The 15353-nt window shown below is 37.3% G+C and overlaps 3 protein-coding genes across 7 annotated transcripts; 1 reads left to right on the top strand and 2 right to left on the bottom strand.

Moving 5' to 3' along the window:
- The first annotated feature begins 439 nt into the window (after nucleotides 1-439).
- LOC113708808 (V-type proton ATPase subunit G 1) lies at nucleotides 440-3918 on the top strand. 4 transcript variants are annotated; one of them, XM_027231411.2, is made up of 4 exons: nucleotides 440-633; nucleotides 2083-2194; nucleotides 3122-3222; nucleotides 3536-3918. In XM_027231411.2, the coding sequence occupies exons 2-4, from the start codon at nucleotides 2107-2109 to the stop codon at nucleotides 3677-3679; spliced, it is 333 nt and encodes a 110-aa protein (XP_027087212.1). In that variant the 5' UTR covers nucleotides 440-633; nucleotides 2083-2106; the 3' UTR covers nucleotides 3680-3918. The 4 variants fall into 4 exon arrangements, with proteins under 4 accessions (XP_027087212.1, XP_027087214.1, XP_027087213.1 ...); XM_027231413.2 differs by having other exon boundaries at nucleotides 443-633; nucleotides 2106-2194; XM_027231412.2 differs by having other exon boundaries at nucleotides 627-827.
- A 483-nt stretch (nucleotides 3919-4401) lies between these two features.
- LOC113708807 (uncharacterized) lies at nucleotides 4402-7754 on the bottom strand. Its single transcript, XM_027231410.2, has 8 exons — nucleotides 6850-7754; nucleotides 6540-6735; nucleotides 6008-6398; nucleotides 5727-5864; nucleotides 5479-5638; nucleotides 5141-5294; nucleotides 4891-5034; nucleotides 4402-4692 (listed from the first exon to the last, which is right to left on the bottom strand). Exons 1-8 carry the CDS (start codon nucleotides 6930-6932, stop codon nucleotides 4498-4500), a joined length of 1461 nt encoding a protein of 486 aa, XP_027087211.1. The 5' UTR covers nucleotides 6933-7754; the 3' UTR covers nucleotides 4402-4497.
- Nucleotides 7755-7811: 57 nt separating this feature from the next.
- LOC113707876 (uncharacterized) lies at nucleotides 7812-11272 on the bottom strand. Of its 2 annotated transcripts, none has more exons than XM_027230254.2 (5): nucleotides 11122-11272; nucleotides 10121-10227; nucleotides 9496-9572; nucleotides 8225-8368; nucleotides 7812-8079 (listed from the first exon to the last, which is right to left on the bottom strand). In XM_027230254.2, the coding sequence occupies exons 2-4, from the start codon at nucleotides 10219-10221 to the stop codon at nucleotides 8232-8234; spliced, it is 315 nt and encodes a 104-aa protein (XP_027086055.1). In that variant the 5' UTR covers nucleotides 10222-10227; nucleotides 11122-11272; the 3' UTR covers nucleotides 7812-8079; nucleotides 8225-8231. The 2 variants fall into 2 exon arrangements, with proteins under 2 accessions (XP_027086055.1, XP_027086056.1); XM_027230255.2 differs by lacking the exon at nucleotides 11122-11272 and adding an exon at nucleotides 10894-11115.
- Nucleotides 11273-15353: the final 4081 nt, after the last annotated feature.

Consider the following 15353-nt stretch of genomic DNA (forward strand, 5'->3'; position numbering starts at 1 on the left):
AGTTCAGTATCAGCTTTTATTTTTTTGGTCTCACGGGAGCTGCCACCCATTTTTTTTTGTCCATAAGCCCTGCCAACTGCATGCGAGTTTTTTTTTTTTTTTTTTGAAAATTTGACTGGCTGCCGGGCACTCTCAGCCCGATAACCAGCTTTAGCAGACATTATCGGTTACCGGGCACTGTCAGCCTGGTAGCCGACAGCTTTATTAAAAAAAAATTTTCTGAACTGCAATTCTGACCGAAAAGTCAGAGTAAAAAATGCTTTTGGGTGCCGGGCTGGCACCCATAGATTCGTACCTAATGGCTGTCAGCCCAGCACTGTCAGCACCCATAGATTCGTACCTAATGGCTGTCAGCCCAGCACTGTCAGAGCCATACATGTGCGAGTATTTTTTTTTTTTTTGCCCTATATTCTGAGCAATTAGCCAAGGAAACTGGTGTGTCACGTAATTGACGCTTTTACAAGGATCCACCCGACTTTTTGGAGTTCAGAACTTCCCCAAAACACATAGGACGTGCGTTCCGGAACAAAAATAAACTCGAGGGCCGTGGTCAGAGTTTAGTAGTGATAAAGTCATAATCTTTGCTACTACTGGATAGATTGAGTCATTGTCCTAACTCCGTTTCCGCAGCAGGTAAAACAACTTCCCCCTGCTTCTCCATTTCCATCTCCTTCTCCCTCCCAAATCTTTAACTGCTCGGCGCTTCTTCTTGCTTTCTTCCCTGCTAGATATTTTGGGTCTCTTTTTTTTTTTTCCTGGACAGTAGAAGTACCTAATAGTAATTAAGATAGATCGAGATTGTTTTGCTTGGTTTATGATCTGATTCGGTAAGTTTTGGATCTGGATTAAAGGGTTCTTTAAACTTATTTGATGTAGTTGCGTGGCAAAAGAATTTAGTCTCTTGTGGCTTTGAACCTTCATTCTCCTTGATGGTTGTTTAGATAAAGAATTCCCCTTTTTTTTTGGGTTCGTGTATTTTTTGAACTGATGAATTTAGGATTGTGTTTGTTTGAAGTTAATGGAAAATTTTTGGACTGATGGGTTCTGCTAGAATCTCTCCTTCATGTTGAATTGTTTTCTTGGTTGGTCATTTGTCAACCGGATTTGAATTTTTGCTACTGGACATGGTCTGAATACAAGTTTGGAATAGAATAGTTCATTTTGGAGATGTAAAGATGAAATCTTTTTCATGGTTGATTGATAAGTTGTGTGAACTGATCTTTGTAATGTTCTGCTGATCGTTAGGTTGGTTTACTTAATTGGATTAGTTTACTAGTTTTCAGAAGTTTACCGTGCAAAAATCAATTTAGAGAATAAGGTATTTTACTGATCAGTGGGTTAAATATTGGTTACATCTTGTTAAAATGGTCTCTTTCTTAGATTTCCTTTCTGCTATATGCCTTTTGGCTCCTATAGGACTAGTGGCCGTAGGTTGCATGTGAAACAAAAGATCAACTTGGTCAACCTTGTCCAGATACCACTTTGATGCTGTTTAGCTGATTGGCTGGAGTATGGTAAGAATGTAGTTATCAACTAGGGATTGTCTGTGAAAAAGAGAAGCTGTTTTTGATCCTGCTGATGAGCAAGTGGAAATGAGGATACATACTTGAGTACTTGAATGTTCAATGTCTTGCTTAGGCTGAATGCACTCATAGTCATAGGTGGTTGTTTGTCTACCAGATTTGCTACTGAACGTTGTCTAAATAGTTTTATTGAAGATGTAAGGATGAGATTTTTATCATTGATTTGATTGATAAGTGGCTTTAATGGACTGGTCTTTGTGATGTTGTGATTAGAAGCTTGATAAGAGTTTGATTCAGACAGCACATCTTGAAGCCAGATAATTGTATTTGGTATTTGGAACATGATATATGAACTCACAGACATTTGTTGGATTCTATAGTGTGGTCAAATAACTGTTGCTTACCAAAAGTAAATGCTGTCTGTCTGTTAGAATCAAATACTGTGTGTACTGTGTAATTCAGCAATCAAGTGTCACAATCAATTTGTTCCGTGAAGCAATTGTATGGCTTTTGCAAGTGTCATATTTGGTCTCTTTAGTTACTTTTTCAATCAATTCAGCTGCTTTGGTCTATCTCTGCAAGTATGGATGCCAACAGAGGCCAGAATGGAATTCAACTGTTATTAGCGGCAGAACAGGAAGCTCAACACATTGTCAATGCTGCTAGAGCTGGTAATACTTTTTGCTTATATTTGAATTTTTTTAATTGTTTTTTGCACCTGTAATTACGTGGTATAGACTACATTTGGGTGGTAAACTAAAGAACTTGTGCTCCTTGGGGTGGGGATCCAGTTTATAGATTGAAATAAGAGGCTGAGGAATGCTTTATTGTTCTCCAACTTTTCAATTTCTGGTTGTTTATTTTCTGTTTAGAGATATTATGTAGAGTTAGAAAGTGACGATTACTGTTCAGCTGTATGGTTGAACTGCAAGTGAAATTAATAATACTAAACAAGCATTGCGGATTGTGAGGACTAGAAACCCTCTTAGTCTTAGAGTTGGATAATTTGAGGAGAATGGTTGAAAAAGGATGATCTATGATATGTGGGTTGGTATACTATTCATAAAGAATTAATTGTGTTTGAGACTGGACTTGTCCCAAGAGTTATGTAGCGTAGGTATATGAAGCTTTCTCTTTCAATTTTGACAAGGACAAGTCAAACTTAATTACCCGCTGCACATAACTTAGAATTTGGACCTCGAAATTGGATCTGGCTTAGTACATAATATTTTGCCAACAACTTATTGTCACCTTTTGATCCAACTGGTTTACTAGGGACTGTGCATCCTGCAAATGACATTGGTTTCATGCTCGGTTTGAATTTTGTCCTTCTGGTTTAAAGTTCCACCCAAAGAATCAGGTTTCAGGAAATCTAGAGAATCTCATCACGTTATTTTTTTTGTATCTGTATAACTAGAAGTTGTTGTTGCTGCTGCTATCTGCCTTTGTGATTTCATGTAACTCCATGAGCTAAGAACTTCACGTTGCAAAAGATCTTGATTATTCATGGACAAACTTAGTGTTGCATATGTCAATGTTGCAGGGTCAAATTATCTGCAATTAATTAACAGGTTAGTTTTGTTGTTTTTATTGTGCAGCAAAACAGGCTAGACTAAAACAGGCCAAGGAAGAAGCTGAGAAGGAAATTGCGGAATTCCGTGCACAAATGGAAGCTGAGTTTCAGAGAAAGGTTGCACAGGTAAAAGTTGGGGGAGAAAAGGACTGTAATTGAAACTTTATAGAATGCTATGGGGGTCAAATCACATGAATGCTTAGTGGTTTAAGTTATTTGCACTCTGGTTGAAATTGATATATTAACACTATACTTGTATTTCTTTTTCAAGTACTCTGACATACAAAGTAATGATCCAAGCACTTGTGAAGTCTTACTGCTAAGAAATCTTGCTTCTGTTTGAGTTCTCCCTATGATATGTTGTTTTGAAATCTATTTCTTGTTTTTCTACCTCTTATATAAACTACTTATAAGATTCTATATTGGTGCTATCAAACAGACTAGTGGAGACTCGGGTGCTAATGTGAAACGACTTGAACAAGAAACGGAGGCAAAGATCCATCACCTTAAGAATGAATCTTCCAGAATTTCCCATGATGTTGTTCAGCTGCTTCTGAGGCACGTGACTTCTGTAAAGATTTAAGTTCTTGGTAGCTCATGGGTTTTACTGAAGGCTTTTTCGTCATTTTTTATGGATGTTGTGCTTAGTCAATCAAACGCTTGGTGTCTACTTGTACGTTAGTAATTTATTACCTGTATTTGTTGATTGTGGCCTCTTACCAAATAAAAATGTGATGTTCCTATGGCTATTTGTATCAGTATTTGTTACTTTTGAGGATATACATCAAACAATTGAGTCCAATCAGTTATTGATTTCCTCCAGATCAACTATGCAATCTCTTATTGTTGGTGACATCCTTTGCCAGTAAATGAATAAGTGATTTGGGAGGAAAGAAGAATGATATTTCTGCTTCTTATTATTTTGTGAAAAAATGAATAAACCCTTTTGAGAGAGTCAGTTGTTATATGTGTTTCTACTTTAAAGGGCGTGCTATTTTTGCTTGAAATGTTCTGTTAATACTAAATTGTCGTAGCAATGAGTGGTTGTGTGAAAAATCCATGTAGTTTTAAGATATTGACTCCTTTAAATTGACTAAAGACATTTCTGGCTTTTAGATCATGAATCACCGTTTACTATCTGGCATAATATAGCTGTTATGGTACGCCTGTATAAATCAGCATGTTTCTAATGCATTCCGTGTTTACTGGTTTCCCGTTTGTCTCATTGCCCGTCGAGTGTATATAGCAGGGCTTGCAGTTTATCACTATTGGACTGTATATAGGTTTTTTAACAGACTGGTTACAATAACCAGTTGGATCAAGATAGATGGCTCGAAGGTTGTAAGAAAGAAAAAGAAAAAGAAATCAAATAGTAAAATATGCAGTGTTGTTAGTACTGTTCTAGGATTGCAAGATTGACAGATCTTGAAATATTTGCTCTATCAATATTGCACCAGCCAATATTCCTACACAGATAAGTGTTGGCCTGAATCTGGATCCTGCTATGTGGTCACTGCCTTCACCATTTTTGGAAAGCACGGCCCAAGCCATTGCAGGTGGAAAAACTCCATAGAGCATTGTCATGCAGTAGCCTCCCTGTTCCATATTATTAGCAACTGTTGTATCAGAAAATGATATTGTCACAGAAACAAATGTGAGGATCATACTCGGCGTAATTTGTGGGTTTTACTAACACCAGAAATCCCATCTTGAGAAATTTAGAAAGAAGGATAAAATGGAGCAGTGGCTTCAGCTGTGAGTTTGTAACATTGAAGACAACAGAACGGAACTTACAGCAATATCTGTTGCAGCAGAAAATGCATCTGGAACTGTTGTTGAAACAAAAAGGGATGGAACAACAACCATTGCTGTTGCCGTGAAGCTTATTTTCTTACTCGTCCACCATTCCATTAAACCAAAGTCTGAATTTGATCTCTCCTGGAGGTATAAACTACGTAGCTGATTAGCTTTCAGACTTCTCTGATAAGAGAATCTGAATGGTAATAATGCTAACATAGCATAGATAGCGCAGAAAGATAACTACCTTGAGTTTTCGAGTCATGGGTGAGAAGGTTAACAGGCTATTAAGCTGCTCTCTGAAAAATTCTGAAAAGCTAAGAAGGGTGCCAATAAGTGAAGTTCCAATAGCCAGAAGTGAGAAGGCCTCAACCGTAAATGACACCCCTCCCCAGCTTACTCTGTATCAAAACAGTATGTTAGTAGCTTGAGGATCCTAGACGCTCATAATCGAGTATGAAGTTGAAACTAATTCCACAAGAGTGGTGGGATTCATTTGCAAAAAACTAGGTTAAAGAGTTTGGGATAGCAGTTGTTATATCATCCTATTGGATAGTCAATGAACACATCCAAAAATTGAATGACCTCATAAGACGTTCAACAGGATCAGCAACTTGATCAACCTGCTCTGACAGCCCAAGTGCTATAGCATCCCAAATAAGCAAAGCTAGTAAAGGGACAATACTGCCGAGCAAAACTGAAGCCCTGATGCGTGAAAGGTCCCCTCCCAGATAAGAACAAAGAACTGCAAAAGAATCCATCCATAAACCAGGAGGCATGGCAATCAACTGTTTGCAATTCTTAGACAAGAACAAGAAGCCTTTAATATGTACCAGGAGCAAGGTCATGATAAACCAACGAAAATATGATTACTGGAATGGTTGCCGGAACTTTTTCCCAGTTATCACTCCCTCCAAATCCTGACCACCCACCGAAGGCAACAGCTAAAACTTCAATTGCCACCAGCAGACCTGATCAACTCTCACGTTGTTAGCAAGCATTCAGCTAAATACTCGGAACTTGAAATTCTCAAATCTCTTCCAGAATAAAAGATGACCCCACTAATGATAATTTAACAACTTGCAAGCTACAAAAATTTCGGCACAAAATTTACCTAACATGGCAATAGTGAGCCATTGATTCACTTGATCAGTGGCTTGTGTCCCACCCACGAAGATGAGTGTGGTGAAGAAGGCAGTGAAGAAGATGCCTGAAACTGATTCTGGAAGATCAATCAAATGGTTAAGGATCTCTCCTGACTTTGATGTATAGGCGATCATAGAAGTATAACCCAAGAAAACATAGGTAACAGTAGCCAGAGCTCCACCCCATTCTCCCAGTGTCTCCTGAGCCATAGTCCTAATGGAGATGATCCCCCATTCATCCGATTTTAATCTCATGCTCTTCTTCTTCAGCAGCCTCACATTGACTTCAACGAGCAATAATGCTTCTATTAATAGAAAAACCCAGCATACAGTCATAGATATTGAACTTGGAAAGAACCCCTGCAAATTGAACCACGAAATATAATCTCCTCATCCACCCAACGAATCAGTTTAACAATCTAGCTTGAAACATGATTTATTTTAAAGATTCAAGCCAAAAGTAGTGAAGAGTGAAGACTAAAGAGAGCGCTTAAAAGTTACCGCAGGCGATGTTTTCTTTGGGAGGGCAAGAATTCCTGAACCAATACTGGTTCCAATAATCAGAGAAACAGCACCAGCAATACTGCCTTTTTTCTTGGAAATCTTGAGAGGCTCTTCCTGCAAATTTAAGGTGCATTTCCTCCTCCTGGTTGCTAAAAGTCTGAAACTTTGTGCCTGCCTTGCCCCTTCAAAGTGGCTGTAGAGCAGACAAAAAAAAAATAATAATAATCAGGCACAATTTGCACCTAAGTAGGAAACACCCTTCAACCTTCATCCTGTCATTCAAAAAGAGGAAAATGATGAATCTTACATCCTGAATTTCAAGCACATTTGAGTGTTCTCTTGAGGACATATTGCCACCCACAAGTAACCTGGTCTGCACTGAAGAATCATGGCAGCAGATAGCCAAGGATCCACCCAAGAGGGTGGCAGGAAGGACTCAGGAGGAGTATATGGACGTTGAGGACCTCAATCTGGAAAGCTAGTTCCCCAAATATCTTGGAGAAAGAAAATGCCTTCGTTAAAACTACAGTCACGTCAATGGAAAGCTAGCCTACGGAAGTTTTCAGCAGACACTAGTGGACCAAAGAGCTCTGGGACTATGCTAGACATTTACGCGCCACGGTTTCGATTATCAACCTGGAAGTCATCTGCAAACTCAAAAAGTTTTCCACATTTTGAATTTCCCCAAGAAGTTTATTCCAGTCCTTTATTACTCATTTTAGGTCATGTGCTTCCAACATCGAATTAATAATATCTCCATAACAAAGGTTCCAATAAATTGTTCTGCTTCTCATTCTTTTAGACTTTCACTAGTATAAGTGGCATTTTCTCCAATCAGCATAAAGGTTTTCATCTTGTTGAGGTAGTTGGACTTGTGGTATACGAACAAGAAACGCATTGGAATTAAGGAAGTTGAGAAAATCCTATCCATTATAATATTTTGCTTCCTTCTTGAACATAAAATTAAAAGGGCCTAAATAAGAGCTCCTACATTTTAAATCAACCCCCTTCATGCCTGGGGTTTTAATTTCTTTCTTAATATGATGGTTCTGATTGTCTGATTCTGGGCAACTGGGTATAATGTTTCATACCAATGGCTCAAGTCGTTAAAGAAGTGAAGTCAGCGCCAATTAAAGCACTCATGCAGAGTTTGATAAGAGCACGAACTAAAAGAAAAACAAATAGGAGTTGAAAGCTGATATGTGTTTAGGCGAGGGAAATTAGAAATACTAGTGCGTCTATTGAATTATAAGAAATAATAAGAGAATCTCACGTAAAATGCTCGAAAAAGATTATATTATTGTCATCAAACAATTAAGTTCCACTACAAATTATCTGGTGCTTCGCGCAGTTCCATTCTATTGGCTCTACACAAAGTATCTATATATCAGACAAGTATTTGTATCTGCATCCTGCCCCGCACAACATCCCAGACATCCAGTGTACGATTGACTTGAAAAAGCAGCCCAAAAGGAAGTAAAGAATGTTTTGTGAAAGGGCTAGTTGCATCATCAAATGGATGTATACCACCAGTTATCTGCAATACAGAGTAGTTACAACAATGCTTCAAATCCAAATTCTGTCACACTGTTAACACTCATTGACGTTTGAGAGCTGTGGATGTTTACATTTAAATGACACTTGAAAATAAGCGGTAAGTGTACGTAAAAGAGAAGCTCTACCATATCATCATTTGATATTGACTGCTTCTAAATTCTTTTGATTCTTAAAATCCAGAACAGCCTGGTCAAAGGTGCTTCGAACGTGTTGACACATTAGCATCAGATCTTGGCATGAATCCTTCAGTACTTCCCTAGCCGCATCTCCTGCAATTTAGTAACGATTTGAAGACAAGCTGAGTGAGTTTTGTTAAGGACAATTAAACTTCAGAGAGATTGTCCTCATGCAAAAAGAAACATGCCTAGATGTGTCAAAACTAGATAGAACAGTTCTCATTTTCTTTCAAAGCGTTAAGAACCTCCTCAATCTGTCAAGGATAACAGGACCCAACATTATCATCTTTCTGATAACTAAGGGATTGCAGGTGTTAAAGGTATTTAACGTCATTGAATTGGAAAATAAATGGAGTTTAGAACTAACAACAATTAGGTATGTTACAAAATGACAACTCTCTTCCTCCTAGAAAAATCTCATGAACAAAGGTCACCTGTGCTATATGAATCATGCTCCACGAATTTAAGTTGACAACCTGGTGTGAGAGACTTTTCTTGCCTTTTATTCCAAAAAAATACTCTTTTCACATGGCATCTATATTAACAAGAAGATCTTTTTCAGACAAAACACCAGTTGCAAATATGCAGAGTGAATTCAGTGACTGAGGCACTAACATAAAATGATTGATAAAACCACATTGACAAGTCAGGGAGTGGTGGTTACAGCCACAGTCTATCATCTTTGATTGCACAGGATTGTTGATCTTTCAGAATTGCTGCCTACCAGATGCCATTATTGCTAGGAAAATTTTCAGTGATGCCCTGTGGGTAGTTCCAGGATGGGATGGATTCAAAAAGGACAAGGAAGATTGGCGTCAGGCATGATGGGTGTCAACAACAATGGTTTGGTATACAGGCAGAGTGGGTCTCATACCCTATTCTATGTATGTCATATGATTCATGGTATTTTATTAGCAGTTTACATTCTTTTTCTGATTCAATAAAAATAAGACGTCTATCTTTTAAAATAAAAATGACATAAAATGGAAAGTAAGAAGAATATTATAGTGAAAACTACGGAAACAATTACAGGCAGTGTAAGAATATTACAGCAAAAATTATAGTAACAATTAGAGGAATTGCCTATCTGACACTAGGGCAAAAAGTTGGTATATCCAGATAGATAGAAAACATCAACAACTTAAGATATGAGATGATAAGTACAATCACAACAAATGCCACTTAAACTCAAAGGCAAACAATGGATTGTAGTGTTTTACCTGTTGTCTGGACTCTAATATTCACACGGGCATCAGAAGGATGTGGGATACTGTAGCCACAGAATGTTACTCTGGGACTGCACAAATTTATAAGGACAATACTTAAGAAACTACATTTAATTTTTATTAGTTTAATGGAAGTGAAATGTCACAAGAATGTGATTCCATGAAAGCAGACGCAATGATGTAACTTTAAAATAGTTAAAACATACATACGGTAATAGCAATGACTTGACTACAAAGTACCATGGGGAACTCCAAGACACATAAAGAGAGAAAAAAATTAGTGGAACGAATTAAAAGAATTACACCTTCAGCATACATAATTCTAGGAAATACTAGGGTGAACAAATTCATTTGTTATCTACAAAGAAAGCAGAGAAGTATTTTGCTTAGGTAGAGAATGAATATTTACAATAATCTACCAGAAGAATAAACGATTGATTCTAAACAAGTGGTTTTGGAAGTTTAAAAGCTAGAAGTTCTTGTTCTCAACTATTCATAAAGTTCATTTCTGACTACAATCACATGCAAGTACATGATTCTGAATGTTTGGATGCAATGGTGTTGGAAAATTACAAAGTCCCATAACTATTTGTAGACAGGGAAAGGGGAGACCACTAACTCTTGATTTAGAGTAAATCTAAGAGAATTAGCAAGGGTATGATCCTCATCCGTCAATGAAAAAGTCGCCTTTGATTGATCCTGGTACGACCCGTGCTCCATTAAGTACTGCAATACATTAACAAAGCAGTAGGAATAGAAACTTTAGAAGCCTCAAGAATCAATAAAACAATGATAAACTCGCCACTCAATTAATATATAAACAGCAACCAATCTCTCTCTCTCTCTCTCTCTCTCTCTCTCTCTCTCTCTCTCTCTACGCCCTCCTATTCTGCTCTAGTACAACCGTCCTACTAAAACCACATCCAATGAAAGAGCATATCATTTTCATTCGCAGAGTTTCATCATCTATACAAGCAGGAGGCAAAAGGGAAAATGCCTTACTAGATTTAACGATATAAAATTGCAAAATACAATGTATAATGTATTAGAGCATGTTATTTTCCTTAATGGATGTATACGCAGAAAAAACCTTTTTTTTACAGCATCATCTAAGATGCAGACTTTCTATCTAAATTAGCACTGTCACTTGCTCAAGCATTTTATCAACATAATAAGAATTTCAAAACTGGAAACCTCAGCTTCAAAACACACTTAAATCACTAGTCTGCTTCAGTAACTGATTAATCCTCACATAATCCTACACCCCAATTGCAAAAACCATTTTTTCTTTCCAATGCCTCCAAATCATAGCCTGGTTAAAGTCTTACTATTTTATTAGACATAGGGCAAACAAACCAAAAAGAAAAAGACTAGTTCTTTAGCATCATTTACCTCTTGTGCAGCCCATCTAAAAAAGTTCAAGAAGAAGAATAGTATTTAAAAGAAAGGGGTTAAAGGGCAGGGCAGTCATCAACAGCGAAAAGATATAGAACTGATCAACAGGATAATCACCACCGCTGATAAAATTGGATACAAGGGGTATGAGAAAAAATGGAACCCAGAGAAAACGATTAAAGGGTTGGAGAAAGTGAAGGATGCAGGAAGGAGGGAGAAGCATACCTGCGCGCTGCTGCTGCTGCTTCTTGCCAGCTGCTGCTGAAAATTCTTTAAACAGCTGAAGCGTGGAGGCCCAAAAGTGCAGCGGGCTATATATGGCGTCTACAATTGTTGAGGCTCCATAGTCCAACCCAGTCAATTTATTGAAATTGTACTTACAAGTGATGAAAAGGACAACTAGGTCTAGCCCAATAACCACTAGCCAATAGCCCTGGTTGAACTCTGGTTTTTTTTTTTGCCCTGTTTATCAAGCCAGGAAAGTTCAACTTTCGCGTCTTCTTGCCCATGAAGCTTCATTTTGGTTGATGAAATTTGCCAAAGCTACAATTTTAATACGATCACAATTTTTCACCCAAGAAATGAATTTTTACGTACGTTGTGACTTTTTTGAAAGTTAATTAATTTTAGTCACTAGTGAGTTTGTTTGGATAGGAGTTTATTTGGATGATTTATTTGAGATAATTACTGTAGTACTTTTTTGTGATGTGATGTATGTGAGATAAAAAGGTGATTGAAATTTGTGAAGCAAATTATTTTATCTCAAATCATCTCAAATCCAAAACTGATTTTATAAATTTATCATTGTTCTGTCTTCTTATTCTTAAAAGATTTTCTACCACGTTTGTAAATTTAAAATTACAATAATGTTTGTGATGCTACTAGAATCATTTTCATAAAATAACAAAATTTTAGTATTATCAAGATTCTCCTTACGACCATGACAAGTCAATTTTACTCTAAGAATAGTAAGGTTGACACAAAGCATAATTTTGGAAACTACTGTCTAATTTGCTGTGACATTAAAATTTTAGTTTTCGCAATATCATTTGCCTCATAATATATTTTAGTTGGTCCCTTAAAAAAAATTTCCTTTAAGTACCTTAATTGATCATGTAGTATTATATTTTTGGGGGGGGGGGGGGGAAGGGGGGCAGAGTTTCATTCAGTGTTAAACTGGGGGGCAAAACCGTCCAATTGTGCTATACAAGTTCATTTAGATAATATTTGAATTCAAGCACGGCCATTGTATATACAAAAAAAAAAAAACACAATTTACACCATAAATTGTACTCTAATGTTGAATTTGCTAATGAAAGATTATTTGTCCGTCTTGCAAGTCCTTTATTTATAATGCATAGAGGGAATCATTTTGTCAAGATGTATTTAGATTAATTCTAGTTAAAAATAGCTAGTGGTAATTATTTTAGCAATTTGTGTTTAGGTAATAAAATAATAAGCGACTTTTATTTATGAGTATAAAGTTTTTTTAAAAATTTTTTATTTTTAATATAAGTACAAGATTTCAAATCCAAGATCTCTCGTTTACACTATTTCCTCCCGTATCATTCAATTCATCGTTCCCCACGCAGATTCCCTCCCTCCTCTTTATATATATATACAGTATAGATATCTTTTGGACAATCATAGTAGTGCTTTATACTTTGTCCATTGCCCTTTGCGACAGCCAAATATGTGATTAATTGAACCATGGACAAGCAAGCAACTAGAGTCTACCATCACTACTTGCGCCAAATAAAAACTTTAAGCCAACATAATCTGTTTCTTAGTACGTAAACCGAAGATTAGGTGCTTGTTATCCAATTAAAACCTAAACGGCATCAAACTAATGTGTACAAGATTTACCTAACTCTTTCTTTACATCCACTTTGTTCATTGAATAGAGTCTACCCAAAAGCACCGACACTATGCATTTAGGCAGAAAACGTACTCTCAATCACAAAGGTATGGACAATCATTTTCAATTTCATGCTTTAGTGGATAGTTTTTTTTGTTTTTTTGGTGAAAAGATGCATGATGGATTGATAGTTAGAAGATGGAATGCTTGGAATATGACGAAGTTGTAATGGTTACTACTAAACAAAGAAAAATATTCATCGTGATCATTACGACGTATGCCAAACTTATTCAAGAATATGATAAGGCACCACCTAGAGAAGCAATTGTACAAAGTAGTGAGTGATATATGTCATGTCTCGTCCCGTAACAATTGTTTGGTTCTCATTATTGTCATTGTGTATCTTTTTCTTTCCTGTTTCTTGAAAAGAACAGAATGCAGCCAATGAAATGAAAGATAGACTCCTACAAGCATATCATCACAAGGCTTAACACAAATTGACAAAGGAAGATGCCTCTTAAAGTTTGCAGAGGGAGGAAAGAAAACGAAAAAGAATACATCGTCCCGCGAGTTGCCAATTGGAATGAAAACTAAACGCTGTGTTTTTGGTTGGAATATTACTACTTGAAATAATTATTATAGATCTTTTAATGATGTGATATGTATAAGATAAAAAAATAATTAAGAATATCAAAATGTGAATTGGAAGACGTGTTTATGATATAAGCAAATAATATTTGAAGCCATTTTGTATCCAAACTGCAGCATTTTACTGCTCTAATTTAGTCTAACGTTCTATCCAGTGATTGTCCACGTCGAGGGTTGTTTGCTAAGCACGCATGAGACGTAAGATTGAATGAAGGGTCTGTTTAACGAGTGCTTATCAAAGGCTCGTTAAGATTCAGCTCAAGTGTTAATGTTTGGAAAAAATAAAGTTAATTGGGAAAAGCGTACACGTGCAATAGGAAGTATCAATTGTCTCTTTTTTTTTCGGGCAACGATAGATATTGTATAACCTACTCTAGCCTAGTCTAAGGGAAGGAGCAGGGGAATGATCAACTAAGACCAGCCACATATTATGACCAAATTGTGAGCGGCAGGAGTTGATCCTCTGACCTCCAGCATCACCGATATGGTACCACTGGATCAAATAATCAGCGGCAGGAAGTATCAATTGTCGATGTGTGCATTTAGTTATAAATTGAGTGTGCATATAAGTCTATTGACGAGCGCCTATTTGGTACCTGTTATAGAAACTCTGGATGAAATTCACTCCCAAACCAACAAAGTGCATCTAAGTCTATTACCCGGAGACGGCAGACAAAAACCGCCTAACCCAGTCCACACACCTAAATCCGCAGCCCGTTCTCCGTTTCCAACAGATGTCTGACCCAGTCAGCACTATCAATCCTCTTAGCAGGTGGGCCCCTTTCTCCAAGCCCAAAGTAATCAAAGACCTGTCCAGGCTCCAGTCCCGTCACGTATACACGAACAGCCTTCCTCTCAATTATCCGCCCCCAACGCCCTCCCCACAAAAAAAAAAAAAAGAAAACTAAATTTCCACATCAGCATAATTAGCGGGCGTCTCCATTTTATTGCCGCCGACTACGTCTCTGGACCCCACTCCCCGACGGACTTGACCCCACACGTTAACCTCCGCATTCCATAAAAAATTTACAAAATTAGAAAAATCAGAATTAAGCAGTTGATTACGGAGAAAAGCAGTTGTTGTCAATCAATTTAAGCCGTTTGATTCCCAGAGGGATGGATTAGTCCACCGTCGGTGACCTACGTTTGCCCTCGCGGCGGTGAAAGAAATACATGCTACTATTAGTCCACGTAAAATTCACCCCTCAAGTCGACCATGCTAGTAAAATGGAAGAGAATGTAGAGTAGAACTTGATGAATGTAGAGGGAAAGGAAAGAAGGGAAAATAAAAAATTGATGACGTAGAAAAAATATTTGAAATTCTGATTATTAATTGTTTCATTTTGGGAAGAAAACAATTTTGAGCCATAATCTGCTTGCCGAACCTCTGGAGTCCAAAAGTTAAGAAGTCTAGGCATGAACAATTGGAATTTGAACATTGAATCAGTTTGTTTGGACAGTGGGTTATTTTTCCAAATATATTTGTTTACATCACCATTACAATTTTTAATACAACTTTTTATCTTCTCAATTATCTTTTTATCTCACATACATCACATCATAAAAAGTGTTACAGTAAAAATATCTCAAATAATTTACAATCCAAACAAACCTAATGTATTTGTATGTCAGCCACCATAGACATGCTTAAAGCTCACCTTGCTGGCATTCTTATCGAAACTTTCCTTAAATATAGATATAGGTTGCGAGATCAAATTCCTCCGTCGCTTTTCTTGGATGTCTCTGTACTTGCATTTTTATCAAGACTTTCTTAAAAATTTAACCAATAGATTCACAGAAACCCGGATAATCAGTGACATCGAGATCCACCCATTTTCTCGCCTCCACGGGGTGGTTCGAGCGGTCCGCTCTCCCTCTTTAGGGTATGGCGACCTTTCTGGCAACCAGAGTTCGAGTCCCGCTGTTAACGCGTTCGGGGAATGAGACCTCT

The sequence above is a fragment of the Coffea arabica genome, chromosome 9c (assembly GCF_036785885.1).
Source record: "Coffea arabica cultivar ET-39 chromosome 9c, Coffea Arabica ET-39 HiFi, whole genome shotgun sequence".
Lineage (NCBI taxonomy): Eukaryota > Viridiplantae > Streptophyta > Magnoliopsida > Gentianales > Rubiaceae > Coffea > Coffea arabica.